This window comes from Mauremys mutica, chromosome 6 (assembly GCF_020497125.1).
Source record: "Mauremys mutica isolate MM-2020 ecotype Southern chromosome 6, ASM2049712v1, whole genome shotgun sequence".
In the NCBI taxonomy this organism is placed as follows: domain Eukaryota; kingdom Metazoa; phylum Chordata; order Testudines; family Geoemydidae; genus Mauremys; species Mauremys mutica.
The window spans coordinates 85,947,899-85,963,003 of NC_059077.1; the positions used below are offsets into that span (position 1 = coordinate 85,947,899).

General features: G+C 38.9%; 1 protein-coding gene across 2 annotated transcripts in view; it reads left to right on the forward strand.

Moving 5' to 3' along the window:
• The window catches only part of GOLM1 (golgi membrane protein 1), a 69,951-nt gene that overhangs the window by 19,395 nt on the left and 35,451 nt on the right, over window positions 1-15,105 (forward strand). For both annotated transcript variants that reach the window (XM_045021961.1, XM_045021960.1), the window contains exons 2-3: window positions 9,253-9,400; window positions 11,784-11,963. In XM_045021961.1, coding sequence (XP_044877896.1) covers window positions 9,272-9,400; window positions 11,784-11,963 — 309 coding nt within the window. In that variant the 5' untranslated portion in view covers window positions 9,253-9,271. The remainder of the gene's footprint in view (window positions 1-9,252; window positions 9,401-11,783; window positions 11,964-15,105) is intronic.

Sequence of the window (15,105 nt, forward strand, 5' to 3'; positions counted from 1 at the left end):
GAAGGAGTGGTTGGAAAAATTAAACTTGCTCAGTCATGGTAATTTTCAGATGGGGTTCACTGCCAGATTGTGAATGTTTCATGTTTATTTTTATCTACTAGGGCTTGCCTACACTGGGAGGTTACAGCGCTGCAACTTCCTCGCTCTGTAAAGTACCAGTGTAGACAGTGCACCAGCGCTGGTAGCTACGCCCCTTGTGGAGGTGGTTATTTTAGAGCGCTTTCGTGTTGCCTGTGTAGACTAGCCCTTAGAACCTCTGCTTAGACTGGTGAGGACGTGTGTGTGTGTGCACACATATTTATTTACATTATATACATTTTTGTGTATTTATATATAATATCCACTGCTGAGCAAGGAAGGAGAACTAATAATGGGTGACATTAAGAAGGTTGTGGTGTTTAATGCCTATCTGTCTTCAGTCGTTACTTAAAAATGTTAATGGTGAATGGATACTCAACATAATTAATATTAACATGGGGGAGAAACAGCTTTCAGAATAGGGAAAGAGCAGGGTAAAGAATATTCAGCTAAATTAGAAGTATTCAAGGTAACAGGACCTGATGAAATTCATCCTAGGGTACTTAGGGAACTAGCTGAAGCACTCGCAGAACCATGGCCTGGAGCAGCGAACTGCGGGCAGTGGGAGCCGCGAACCTGTGGACGCGGCAGGTAAACAAACCGGCCCAGTCCTCCAGGTGCTTTTCCTAAACAAGCAGTGTCCCAAGTTTGGGAAACACTGATCTAGAGAATAATAAGTAATAGCCAGCATGGATTTGTCAAGAACAAATCATGCCTAACCAACTTAATTTCCTTCTTTGACAGCGTTACTGGCCTAATGGATGGGGGAAACAGTAGATGTGATAGATCTTAATTTTAGTAAGGCTTTTGACACAATCCTACATGACTTGCCCATAAGAAAACTAGGAGAATGTGGTCTCAATGAAATTACTATAAGGTGAGTGCATAACTGGTTGAAAGATCATACTCAAAGAGTAGTTATAAATGGTTCTCTGTGAAAGGGGGTGGGTGTTTCTAGTGGTTCCCTACAGGGGTCTGTCCTGAACTATTCAGTATTTTCAGTAATGACTTAGAAAGGAGAGTATGCTTATAAAATTTGCAGATGACTTTAAACTGGGAGGGGTTGCAAGAATTTTGAAGGAGAGAATTAGAATTCAAAATAACCATGACAAATTGGAGAATTGATCTGAACTCAACAAGATGAAATTAAATAAAGACAAGTGCCAGACTATCAAGAAGAAGGTGCCCTAACCTAACTGTTACATGGATTTTAAATATCCACTGTTCTGTTACTAAGGACTTCCTACTTTTAAAATTTCTCCCACTTGATAAGGCACTCCCCCAAAAGCATGTGAAATCAATTGTCTAGTACAGTCTTTCTCAATGACCACCCTGTGGACTGGCACCAGTCCCTGAGATCTCCCTGATACCGTTTAAGAAGGCAGCAAGTCCCTGCTATCAAAAAGATTGAGACACACTGGTAAACTGTTGAGTTGAGTTGACATCATGCAAGATACCTAGACAAAGAAGTAAACAACTGGGAGCCACACTGGTCTTTGCTTACACTAGAAACCCAGAACAATTTAGGGATTCGAAGGCCTATTCCTCTCTTTAACTCTGCTTGATCATGGGATGGGGCCTTTTCACTTAGGGCTAATCTACACTGGCAATGCTAAAGCGCTGCCATGGCAGCGCTTTAACGTGGCTTGTGTAGTCACGGCAGAGTGCTGGGAGAGAGCTCTCCCAGCACTCTGAAAAAACCACCTCCACGAGAGGTGTAGCTACCAACAGTGGGAGTGCAGCTCCCAGCGCTGGCGCACTGTTTACACTGGTGCTTTACAGTGCTGAAACTTGCTGAGCTCAGGGATGTGTTTTTTCACACCCCATGAGTGAGAAAGTTGCAGCACTGTAAATTACCCATGTAGACAAGCCCTTAAATGAATAAGTTTGCTTAGCAGGAGGTGTTAAGAGGCAACATGCAATGGTTGTAATGTTAATGCTTTTCTAAGAAGAGAACGTCCCCCAGTGGTGCCAATCAAATGCCATGTGCAGTGGCTTTAGAAGAGAGAGACTGTAGCATCACTTTGGTGCTTTTTTCTAGACATCCCTTTTACTCTCCTAACATTGTTTTATGTGGCATTTTTGTGGACTTGAGGCATTGTGAGATTCCATTTTAGATGGTATTAAATGGGACATTAAAAGTAAAAATCATATTGTATAAAACTTTCCAATTCTCTGCTACTAGTCACACTCTAGGTTATTAAAACTGAAAACATAAGAAATCCGGTTTACGGGAATTATTTATGGTGATTTTACTCTTTTGAATGTTATTGCTTGTGCAATTAAGCTATTCAGTCTTGCTTTCATTCATTGTCAATTTCACTTTCAGGTTCTCAATGTTGCAAACAAATCAGAGGGAATATTTATTTAAAACAACAGTTGCTGTTGGATTTTCTAAATCAGTTGTGAAAATACTTTTACTGGCTGTTAATTTTTGAAATGTATATGTAATTCTGAAACTTTGAACTATTTTGAGCTGCAAACCTCTCTAGGTACTGCTATCTGTTAAGTATAGGGAGGACAAAATTGTTAAAGCAATTAGTTCTACTTTTGGCATTGCTTACTTTCTCATTTGGGTATTAAAATACCTTCCTCAGAGGGTATTAAAGGAGAAAATAAATATTCCTTGATTTAAAGTAATAGAGTAGTGGTAACAAAGGAGGAAGGAATAATACATTTCAGTATTTCCTGGCTATTTTAATAAGCTATTTGTGACGTTTTATCATGGTTCTGAGCCCGTGAATCACAGAGGGATTTCATATGATGCTTTCATCAGAATGATCAAAATGTTAAGCAGTTTAATCTGCTATGCTCTCTAAATGTTACCCATTCATTTCCTGTGTACTTTAAAAAGGGGTCATTTGATAGTTTGAACAAATATTGACTCAATTACATCACTCAACATTTGAGATATTCTTTTATTTTGTTATATTTTTTATGACTGCCATCTTGGATCAAACCAGTGGCCCTCCTAGAGACATGCACTCTGGACAGTGGCTATTGCCAGATGCTTTAGAGCAGTGATTCTCAACCAGGGGTATGCATACCCCTGGGGATACATAGAGGTCTTACAGGGGGTACATTAACTCATCTAGATATTTGCCTAGTTTTACAATGGGCTACATAAAAAGCACTAGCAAAGTCAGTACAAACTAAAGTTTCACACAGGAAGGACTTGTTTATACTGCTCTATATACTGAAATATAAATACAATATTATATTCCAGTTGATTTATTTTATAATTATATGGTAAAAATGAGGAAGTAAGCAATTTTTCTGTAATAGTGTGCTGTGACCCTTATATTTTTATGTCTTATTTTGTAAGCAAGTACGGTAACTCCTCTGGGGTCTGCCGGTGGGTGGGAGGCGCTGTGGAGGGGCATAGGGGAGCTGATGGGGGGCTGCCAGCCGTGGACAAAGCAAGCAGCCAAACGACATAGAGGAGCATTGCACAACTTTAAACGAGCATGTTCTGTAATGGAGTAGGGACGTAATATCAAAACAACGTTAAGTGAGAGGATGTTAAGTGTGGAGTTACTGTAGTTTTTAAGGGAGGTGAAACTTGGGGTTCACAAGACAAACTGGATTCTTGCTATGTGTTTTCCTGTATATATTTATGCAGGTAACTGGACACATTAATCTCATGATAATACCTGTATGATGAGGCTGGCTTACTTACTTAATGTGACTTGCTTACTTATGAATCAAAAAACTACTTACACAGCAATTGAAATAACTATATGTTGTACCACCAGACATCTACATTGTACAAATTAATATCTATATAGTCATGTTTGTAACATTTCCTAGGCTGCTTGCTTAGCTGTGTAACAACCTGTTACAAATACGCAGTGCTATTTAGGTACTTTAAGCAGGCATAAACAGAGATAACAGTTTAACAGACTCTTGCCCATTTGGTGAGTAAAACTATATCTCTATTGCTGTTTTCAAGATGGAAGTTTTGCTGTCTGTTAACTGAAAGGGTCCTTTCTCCCTCATTCTCTGTTGGGAATGCTTGCTTTTAACCATGGGTCCTTCTTTGTTCTAAAAATAATAGCTTCCTAGTAAAATAATGTTATTTTACTTTTTGATTAATTTTCTGGTTTTTAGTAGTTTGGGATCCTGTTCTTGTAACTTTCAAAACTTTAAAGTGACCCCCTTCAGGTCTATCTTCTTAGCCTGTAAGCCAGGGGTAGGCAACCTATGGCATGTGTGCTGAAGGCGGCACGCAAGCTGATTTTCAGTGGCACTCACACTGCCTGGATCCTGGCCTCCGGTCCGAGAGCTCTGCATTTTAATTTAATTTTAAATGAAGTTTCTTAAACATTTTAAAAACCTTATTTACTTTACGTACAACAGTAGTTTAGTTATATATTATAGACTTATAGAAAGAGACCTTCTAAAAATGTTAAATGTATTACTGGCACGTGAAACCTTACATTAGAGTGAATAAATGAAGACTTGGCACACCACTGCTGAAAGGTTGCCGACCCCTGCTGTAAGCTTTTGGGGAGAAGACTGTCTTCATGTGGTAAGATTTTTGTTTTGTTTTTTTGATAGCATCTTCCGCAATAAGGCCTTGATCCTGATTTGGAATCTGGGATACTAACTTAATATAAACACTAAACTCTCAGACAAGTATAAAACAATGTTTCCATGAATATTAACTGTTTAAATCCAAGCAACCTTTTATGGAGTTTCCAGAGAGACAAACCCATTAACAATGCAGTTCTTATGGTAAAATCAGGACTTCTGGAGAGAACCATATATTAGCAATGGGCTATCAAATTTGTGCATTGTAACAACCTATCAAATCCTTTGAAATCCTTTTTGAGATTTCTAGTCATTCCACATGGGAAGGTGCATGTTGAATTTATGGTTCCTTCATTTGAACAGTGTGGCTGTCTTACTAGCAGTTAGTCAGCCAGTCTGTCTCCAAAGTAAATTATTCTGGCTTGCAAAATGACTTGTCTCTTCTACCTCAAACTGCCACATCCCCCACTCACCAACTTAATGACAATTTATGAAATAATTGGAATGAATGTTGCAATATGCTTTGCAATATCTCGTGCCATATTGTATAATCTTTCAGTGTTTGCAAGTAAGCAAACGAGTAAGCATATAGCTAAATACAGAGAATAAGTTAAAAATGAAAGTTTCATTTTGCTTGTAATTTGAGGTGATATTAAGCTAGATTTCAAATATATGTAAAAACAAATATTCCATTTCATTTAACTAATGTATCAGTGCGAATCATCCCTCTCTTGCCACCTCTTATCGTCGTCACGGATGAGAGCTTTTTGACTTTTTCTAAATGCTATGTAAGAGGAGTAAAGGCTTCCCACAGCTTTGCTTTAGCCTCCCTTGAGAAGGACAGGTAACATTCCACTACATAGTGACACACATTCCCATATGTCCCTTCACTTCATGGACTGACTAAATTGTCACTGAATCTGTCTCTTTTGGCCCCTATCGCTTTGTTGTTTTTGTGTCATCTTCTGTGTTTCATTTTTATAAACTTTTCCCCCCTTTTGCTGCTCCTTCCATGATGGCTTCCACTCCGTGTAGCTACACAGTGCCTGTGGTGGCCCCTTGGGACTGTGCTGTAGATTTTCTTGATCCTGCGCCACGTGCAGTGAAACCAATGGCTGACTTCTGTTTGGTGGTGCCACAGTCCCCTTGCACATGTGACGTGCTCCCATAGCCAGCTGGCTATATTTAAGGCTTTGTTGTTCCAATTAAGCCACACATGGGTTTTTTTTATAGCAGGGAGGGAAGGCAGGTGTCTTTCAAGAAACCACACTATTTCCTGTTGCCGCAAAGACAGGACAGATACCGGCTTATACAACTTTATTTGGCATTGTTTCTGCCCTACTTGCCGTTCAAACCCCAAGTAGTCTGGTACTTTGTGCATTCCCCTACCCCTCTTGAGGTTGGGGAAAGAAAAAAGAACAGGTGTTGCTTAATTGGAACAACAAAACCTTAAACATTGTGCCAGCTATTTTAAAAGCAGGCTCTATTGGGCACTGTAATACTGGTAAGCAATAAAATCAATTTCTCTGCTGTTCACTAGCTGCTGATGTCCTCTTTCACCCTCTCTGTGATTTGGTTTACTTCCATCCATAGATCTGCTGGGAATTTCCACCATCATTAAATACTTAATAAGGTAGACACTGGGAATTGCATCCCATTGGGATAGCAAGTTAGCTAGTTGGTCTCTTTATTAAAAACACACCTATTCAGAGAATGTACAAAATATTAATAGAGAATCCATCCCTTTCAAATTGAGGCAATGTCCCCAAACTCTGTGTTTGCTATCCTTACCCACTGCATCAGGCTCACTTCTGTTTGTGAAATTCCAGCACCGCACAGAATCTTAAATGTAGCTTCTTTCAGAGAAGATACTTTATTCGGTGACTGTTGTCTTTGATTTGATTCTCGAGTGTTTTGGTACAAGTAGTATAATGGATGTTCAGTATGTAGGAAATCTACTATTACGTCGATTACAGTATGCCTTAAGATTCCAACTGAGACTGGGGCCCTCTTGTGCTAGACCTCATGTGGGCATTAAGAACAGACGCTATCTTGTGAAGAGGTATATTTATGGGCAGCTGTTTTTTTTGCACATAATGTGATCATTTCTCTTTGCTCCTAGATTTCTCAAAATATTCCATTTTATAGAAACAGCACTGGGTGCTAAAATGAAGTAATTCCTATCTGATTTGGCACAAGAGAATTGTTAAATATCTTACTACTATGAGAAGATGCACAGACCAACTGTTAGCAGCGTGTGGTTTGAACCTGCATACCTTACTAATTAAATGTGCCCATTTAAGTCAATTGAAGTTTTATCTCGATGCTTAAGAACTTCAGGATTGTCCCTAAAATAGTCACATCTGATTTAATAGCTTTTTTTCTCCACCTTCAAAAGAAAGAGGTTCATATTTAATGCTGAACCTAACTCCCCAATTATGCTGACTACTGCATGGTCTTTGGTAAGATCACTAGCTATTTAGAGATCCTTGAAATGTCAAGACAGAACACTGTTGACGGAAGAACTGCCATGTGATGAAACAGATTATTTTAACTGCTTGATCTAAACGCTGAGAACAAATCTCTGGGATTAAAAATTAAATAACAATCCAATAGAAAGCTGATACCTGAAGTGTAATGTTGGTTGAGGCATAGGAAATTCAGCTTTTTTCTCAAAAGGAAAGCTGACACCTTAAATCTGAAGTTGGTTAAAGCAAAGGAAGTGCATCTCCTGTCCAACTTGAATGCATGAGAAAGACAGAAGTTTCAGAACTGTGTAAAGTGGGTTCTATTTATTTATTCGAAGTTGTATAGTTCAACCATGGATTGGCCCCAAAACATTTATAAAACTTTCCAGCAGGCAACTTCCAGTATCAGTAAAACATCGGCTCTAATTTAGAAAATGTAGGTATCTTCTGGAGGGCGGGGGGAAGATATATTAGTAAAATATTTCTTTAGCTGCGATACTAAAACAATTGTCTTTTTCTTCAGGGTCAACTTTTGTGTTCTTTGTCTCTGTGCATTTAAGTGGAAATACAATGTTTCATTCACTTATTTTGTTATTTCGGTCTTTTAAAATAAGATGTGAGGTGTGAGGAATGCACTCAAAGGAGCAGATCTCTAATATGTCATGAATAGCCCCATTTAGAGCAGTTTAATCTTTTTTTCAAATGAAAAGTCATGCCTTTCTAGTGTATAATCTACATCTGTCAGATAATCACACACAGATTACTAGAACTAAGGAATTAATTCACTGATCAACACATTCTTTCAGTCATGATAGTGGCTCAGTATGTATATCAGGGGTAAGCAACCTATGGCACGGGTGCCGAAGGAGGCATGCAAGCTGATTTTCAGTGGCAGGGGGCCACAGGTTGGGGGGCTCTGCATTTTAATTTAATTTTAAATGAAGCTTCTTAAACATTTTAAAAACTTTATTTACTTTATATACAATAGTTTAGTTATATATTATAGACTTATAGAAAGAGACCTTCTAAAAATGTTAAAATGTATTACTGGCACACAAAATCTTAAATTAGAGTGAATAAATGAAGATTCGGCACACCACTTCTGAAAGGTTGCTGATCCCTGATGGATATATTAACTTCACTATGACATTGGTAATTTGTCTATTTGTGATGGCTGTGTTTTCCAGTGAAATAAAAAGGCAACTATTTATTTTTTTAATGGATTTAATTATTAGTAAATTAAAAAACATAAAGCTAATTTTGAGTGATAAAACTATACATGAAACTACATAACACTTTTTAAAAAGCATTCTTTAAAGTCACTAAACCAAGCATGTTTTTCAAAATTCTCAAATGAGGTTTTCATATACCAAGAGGTATCCTAAGGCAGCTCTTCACATCTGACCTAGGCAAGATGTTTAAATTCTGTCATTGTTACGCTTTTCTCCTCATGCCTGCAAATAATACATGGCACATAGTGTAGCAACATTCTCTGCCCTTTATGCAAATGCCAAACCTGCTCCACCAGAATCTACAACTTGCAAAAAAGGAAGCTTTAAATCTGTCATTTTGCAAACATAGGAGAAGAGCACAATATCAGGAAGAAACATTACTCTATATTCTCTCCTGATGAAAGGAGCTGGAGTAGTCAGTGTCACCAAGAAAAGAATCTGAAATTATACTAGCTTGGAAAATTTTAAAATGAAGGCCTAAGTTAACCTACTGCATTGGGAACTAAACTGATCACCAACTGGGATGAGATACCAAAAAAATCTTCCCCTTTCCTCCCTCTGCCAATGGAGTAGCATTGCCCAGTCAGCATCCAACATTAGCCACTGCCAGAGAGGGATTAACTCACTAGGTAGACAATGGCGTGTTCCAGTATGACAGTTATTGTGGCTCTTTATTATCTCACCAGGCTTTTATGGAGTACTCCACATTGAAATCCAATGAAATTTGCCATAAAAACGCATGGCACAGTATGGCCTTGTGATCTTCAGGTTACAAATCCAGGGGAGAATGCTTTCCTTGCTGGGTATACTCCAATTCTTATTTACCTAACTGAGCTATTGTAGAATCACAGCTCTTCTTGAGTCCAGTGAAAATCTAATAAATTCATGAAATTGTCCTAGCAAAGAAGTATGTAATGTGACTTATTTATTTTAATTTACAGATTTCCACAGTCTTTTGAAATGGTCGGGCTAGGAAACAGCCGTCGAGGGATGAAATCTCCACCTCTTCTAATAGCTGCGCTTGTGGCTTGTATGATCGTTTTGGGCTTCAATTACTGGATTGCAAGTTCTCGCAATGTTGATCTGCAGGTAGTATTCTTGTACTCCTTCCTGTAGATTCAAATAGATATGGCTGCTAAAGGCATTTATTCTTGTGGACTGTATGAAAACAAACCAAAACAGGGCAAAACTTTGCGTTTGCTTTGTGAATCTCCACTCCTAATAGCTTCCCAGCAAAGGGGTGAAGAGATGTATCTGTGAAAGGCATTGCACTTGCACTAGCCAGTCCTATCTATTCAGGTAATTTTGCACCTTTATACTGCTATTATAGCTCCGTGATAAACTTCTCTTGTTATTAAATATTCAAGTTTGGTGTTTGGTTTTGGGTTGATTTTTTTGTTGTTCTTTCAGTACATCACCACTGAAACACCACATTTTTGCTCTTCATCAGCTACTGCCAACTTTTTTGTCTCCCAAAATTTTCCTTGCCTGCTCCTGCATTTGGGCTTATGGCTGCCCTTGCTGCTTAGGACATTATAGAGTTACATAAAGAGGCAAGCAGCAGTTGCCTCTTACATAAGTTGCCAGTTACATAAATATTGGGCAAGTTAAAATGCAAAGTAACTTTCCCAGATTTTTATTTCTATCAGACATAAGAATCAAAAGTCATTACCATCCTGGATCACACTTGATTCAGTAACCTAGAGGTGAGTTTGCCATTATTGATTGCCTATGTTGTGCAGTGCTTTTCCCCAAAGGAAATGTAAAATTCTTTACTTCCATTAAACCATCCCAGTGCCTTGGCAACAGTTTGAAAAGAAGCACCATTCAGATCTTATGGGTTGGGCTGCACTTAGAGTCTTTACCATTACATTTCAAAATGCTTTCTATTTACTCACCCGCTTTCTTGGCAAGACCTTACTGCCATGCTGACTAAGATGGAATGAGTTTTCTCTGCTCCTGCAGTTTAATCATGAGCATTTTTCTCTGTTTTTCCATTCTCTCATCTCCTATGGTAATTGCAGTGTAGGAGCTTAACCCCAGCTGCAAAGTGGCTTCTTTAAACATAGCTCTGTCTAGCAGGGCACATAGTGGAGTAACAAGGCTTCTCCCTTGAAGACTCAGTTGATACGATGATTTTGATACACGCTGTTAGATTCCAGATTGAGTATAAGCTTCAGTCTGAGGCTGTAGATGTTTTAGTATGCTTGACAAATGCTGTTGAAATTTGTACACCCTCCTCCCCAAAATCTCTACTGATTCTGGCAGTTACACAAATTAGAAGGAAGTATATAAATGACTCTTAGAGAACAAGCAACAGAACATATGAGGTACCTCCAGAGTGTCCTGCAGAAACTGAATCAATTCTTTACAAAAAAAAAAAAATCCCCAGACTTAATTCATTGACATTTTCTCTATATATGATGGTGATATTTCTTTTGTTGAATCTTCCACTGGTTCTCAGTATGGTCTTGAAGCGATCCAGAAAAAAGTGTTAAACTTCCCATATTCATAAAGTTGGGTTCTTCACAAATATGTATCTTTGCCCTGCAGCCATCCACCACCTATTCACACAAAATAAGAAAGTCACGCTGGGGCAGTACTTGCATGGGGGGTGAGAGGTTGGGTAGCTCTTCAAGAAATATCTATTGGTGATCTGAGTGGTGGTGGTCTTTCCTCTGAGACCTAAATACATTCTGACCACTTAATCACTAAAGACCCTAGAGCACTTTTTGCAAGGGTGGGGGTTTTAACTGTGGTGTCCAACCAACTTGTATATTTCAATCTCTACTGACATTCTTCATGCAGGTTTAGATATAAGGTATATGTGGTATTTGCTCCCTGCCCTAAACTGTTCCATAAGATTGCTGTGTGTGGTTAAACAGCTACTGGTTTTCACTAGTGGATGAAGTGGCCTCTTAATAGAAATGGCATATTAGTTTGTATACTCTTTGTAGGCCATAGAGCTATTTTATGTAGAGGCAATGCAAGAAACCTACAGACCTATATTCTGTAAGACACTAGCTTAAGTGTTTTTATTTGGGTTGAAACATTTGTTTTTATTAATTATACTAATAAAAATATTAAAAGCTTTGCTTTGCCCTCAGTGTGAATGTTGTCATTGTGCACACTTGGGTTCCCAAACAGACATAGAACTTAATTCTGCTGTGCCTGATTCTGGGACCAGAGCCTTTTAAACCCTCAAATCTAATCAGTGACAAATTGGAAATTCTTAAAAATCAATAACCACTCAATGGATTAGGCAACAACTTTGAGATGAGGGGCACTCCATAAATGCAATATAAAAAGTAGCCAGTGAAGATGAAGGTGGTAGACTGAAAATCCGTAACAGGTGAATCAGATTTTTTCTTCACAGAAAGTTTGAAGTCAGATCATACAAAGAAATACTCCTTGTAACACTAACTTAAAGGAACCATCTATATTTATCTCTTGTTTGTCTGCCTCCTTTCAGAGTCGGATTATGGAACTAGAAAGGAAAGTCCGCAGGGCGGCAGCAGAGAGAGGGGCTGTTGAACTCAAAAAGAATGAATTCCAAGGAGAGCTAGAGAAGCAGCGTGAGCAGATTGATAAAATCCAGTCCCTCCACGGTTTTCAGATGGAAAATGTCAATAAAGTGCACCAGGATGAGAAGGTAGGACCTCTTCAAGATGTGCTGTTGACCTTAGTCTTAAGCTTTCTCATGTGTGGGATTCTTACCACACTATTCTCTGTAAGGAAGTAGGATTATTTAAATCTTTCAGCTAATACAAAAGCAATCGTGCAGACATCACTACTAGTGGCAAAATGTGCAGTGCTCAAAAAATGGAATTCTAACACAGATCTCTAGTATTCAGAGTTGTAAAAGAAATATGAAAAATTTGTAATGGAGAAAATAATCCTTCATGGGTGACAAAATGGGGGGCAATTCACCAAAATCTGGTGTCTCATGGATGCGTTACATGCAGTTATAATATAACAAATATAGCACACGATGCTGTTGCTAAATAGAACTTTAGAAGTTACAGGTGGGATTTTCAGCATTGACCAAACTCTGCTCCTGTTTTGAAGTCAGTGATAAAAATAACTTAACTTGGCCTCATGATCCTATGCTGGTCCTTTCTGTGTCAAAAAACCTCTGTGTACATTGTTATTCATCATGATGGTAAATCCCAAAGGGTCATGGTCTCTTTGCAGGCTGAACACCACCTGGATCAATCTCTGGCTCGGTTCTTAAGGTAGTCTGGCTGGATATTCAGTTTATGTCCATCACTGCCAATCTTAGCATGCCACCAAAGCTTTTGGTGCCCATGTGATCACCGGCCATGTAGGGGCTTTCCTTGGTAAACATACTTTAGAATTCATTGGTCTTCCATTCTAATAATATGCCCATACCAAGAAAGCTGGTGAAATCCAGCTGGTGCTGATAGAGGTGGTTGCTGGGTTAAGCTTTGAATATCCTCATTTCTGATCTTGTCCTGCCACTTGCTATGGAGCATCTGATGAATATGACAAGAATTGAAAATATCAGTGCAGTGGTCTTCAGTCTTCCTCAGGACCTTCTTTTCACATGCAGCAGCCTTTGTGTAACTGTGGTTTTCTGCAGCTTCTTGGCAAGCTTGATGTTATGATATCCCGATAGAGGCCACTGCAGGGATGGAAACATGGTAGCATCTGCTGTTATAGGCGTGTTCACAACTTCCAAAGTTGTCTTTGACTCTGCCCAAATATTTGACAGTTGTCACATGCTCGATATCTCATCCGGGTTGTAATCTCGAGCTGACGGCTGCTTGATGGAAATGTCCAGGGACTTTGTTTTAACTGAATAAAAAGTCAGACTGATGTGCGCTGCTCTTGCCTGACCAGATTGGCCTTCAGCTACAGCCATATGCCAGATTGAGCCAGCAAGATGATGTCATCAGCATATTCAAGATCTCAAAGTAGAATGGCGCTCAGCTACCCTCCACTGACAACTGCCTCCTCAAGCTTATCCACCAATCAGTCAATGCCGATATTGAACAATGATGATGACAAGATGCAGCCTTGCTGAACAAACTCCCATTGAAATAGGAAACCATTCTCTGTATCTACCATTAATTTGAACAATGCTTTGCATTCCATTATAGAGCTCTTCTGTCAATGATGCTGTCTTGCCAGGGACACAGAGTTGCCTATTAGATTCCACAAACTTGTAGATGCACTGAATCAAAAGCCTGATGGAAGTCTCTAAAAAACGCTGTGCATGCTTATTAAACTAAGCCATCTTCTCAACAGCTGCCTCAAGATAAAAATCTGGTTGACAGTGGAATGACCAGGTCTAGCTACACTGAATCCCAGCCTTTACCACAATGTGCATTGCTGATCCAAGACATTAATATAGGAGTGATGATTTCCCCTGGAACTGACAATAGCTTAGTACCATTATACTTTCTATATTTGGCCTTATGGCCTTTACATTAACTTCTAAAATAAAAATAGCAGCAAGAATTCCAAGGATGTTTGTATTCCCTTGTGCGTAAATAGGTGTAATGATTGTTGTATGTATGTGAAGGTCTTGCACATTGTTCACCCCTCCCCAAACCCAATATGATTAGCAAAAAAGCTCAGAAGTATTCAGATACTTTTACAGAAGAACTAGAATCTGTGAATTTTGAATGCTTGGGGCTGGCAATTCTTCTTTAACAGATGGAAAATTCTTTATATGAAAAATGACACACACATCTACTTTAAAATAATATTGTGACATCATTTAAATATAGCTTTTCTGAGCCTTTTGTTATTAAAGTTCACTAGGGAGATGTTCGTTCCTCAAAGATTTCTTCCTTTGGGGAACCATCCCTGATCCAGTAGTAACTTCCCCACATTGCTGCTGGATGACTTCTGCTGATGGGAATCCTTTTTGGGTTATTGTTCCTGTTAGGGAGTGCCTTCTGACCTACACTCTGAGTTATGGCCTTCAGGGACCACCGGATCTCAGCAGACTGGATGTAGCTGATTAAACAGGAAAGTATAAGAGCTGTATTAAGATAGACTTGTGCTCCACTTGAAATTGTATGGCACCTTATTCTGGACCATAGTTTGCTATTCAAACCTTTGGATGGAAAAATACATCGTAAGTTACGAGCTGTAACACTTACAAACAAAAATCAGCAGCGGGCATTGAGACACTATGGTGAAGGAGGCGATTTAAGAATCTAAATAGTGTTGGCTTCCTGTTGCACACCAATGTACTTTTTAAAAACCTTGTTAAGTTTTGGTTTCCTTGAAAAAGCTTGACAGACCAGGTTTATTATGTACTTTTATATATTTTATTTAAGAAATTTTGCTCCAGTTTGAAATTAATCCTAGGATGTTTTAAACACAATGCTCCAGAAAGGTGTTAACACTATTTCAGATGTTAATGTAGACAGAATCCCAGTGAGCACTTTCTTGTGGTTGGATTGTTGCCAGATTTCCTGTCTAGTAGTGATGGCTGCAGCTACTGCTGGGTCCTGTGGGACCCATTTCCCCTTACTTTCCTCAGTGAAGATACCTCTGTTTGCATCTCTGAACACACAGCTCTGTAATGCTAGGTACAGCACCTCCCTCTCTATTTTTGGCATCTATCCATGTTCCATTTGTGCTCCTCAAGAAGCACAGTCAAATAATGTCGCCAGAAAAATGACATTACACTCTGCCTAACGCATAGACATCAGCGCTTATGATATTTTGAAGTAATGTGAACTCTTGCATTTTACAGTTCCTTCCCTTTGGTAGATTCCCTCTGAACTGTGGGAAGATTGTTAGACCTCTGTTTC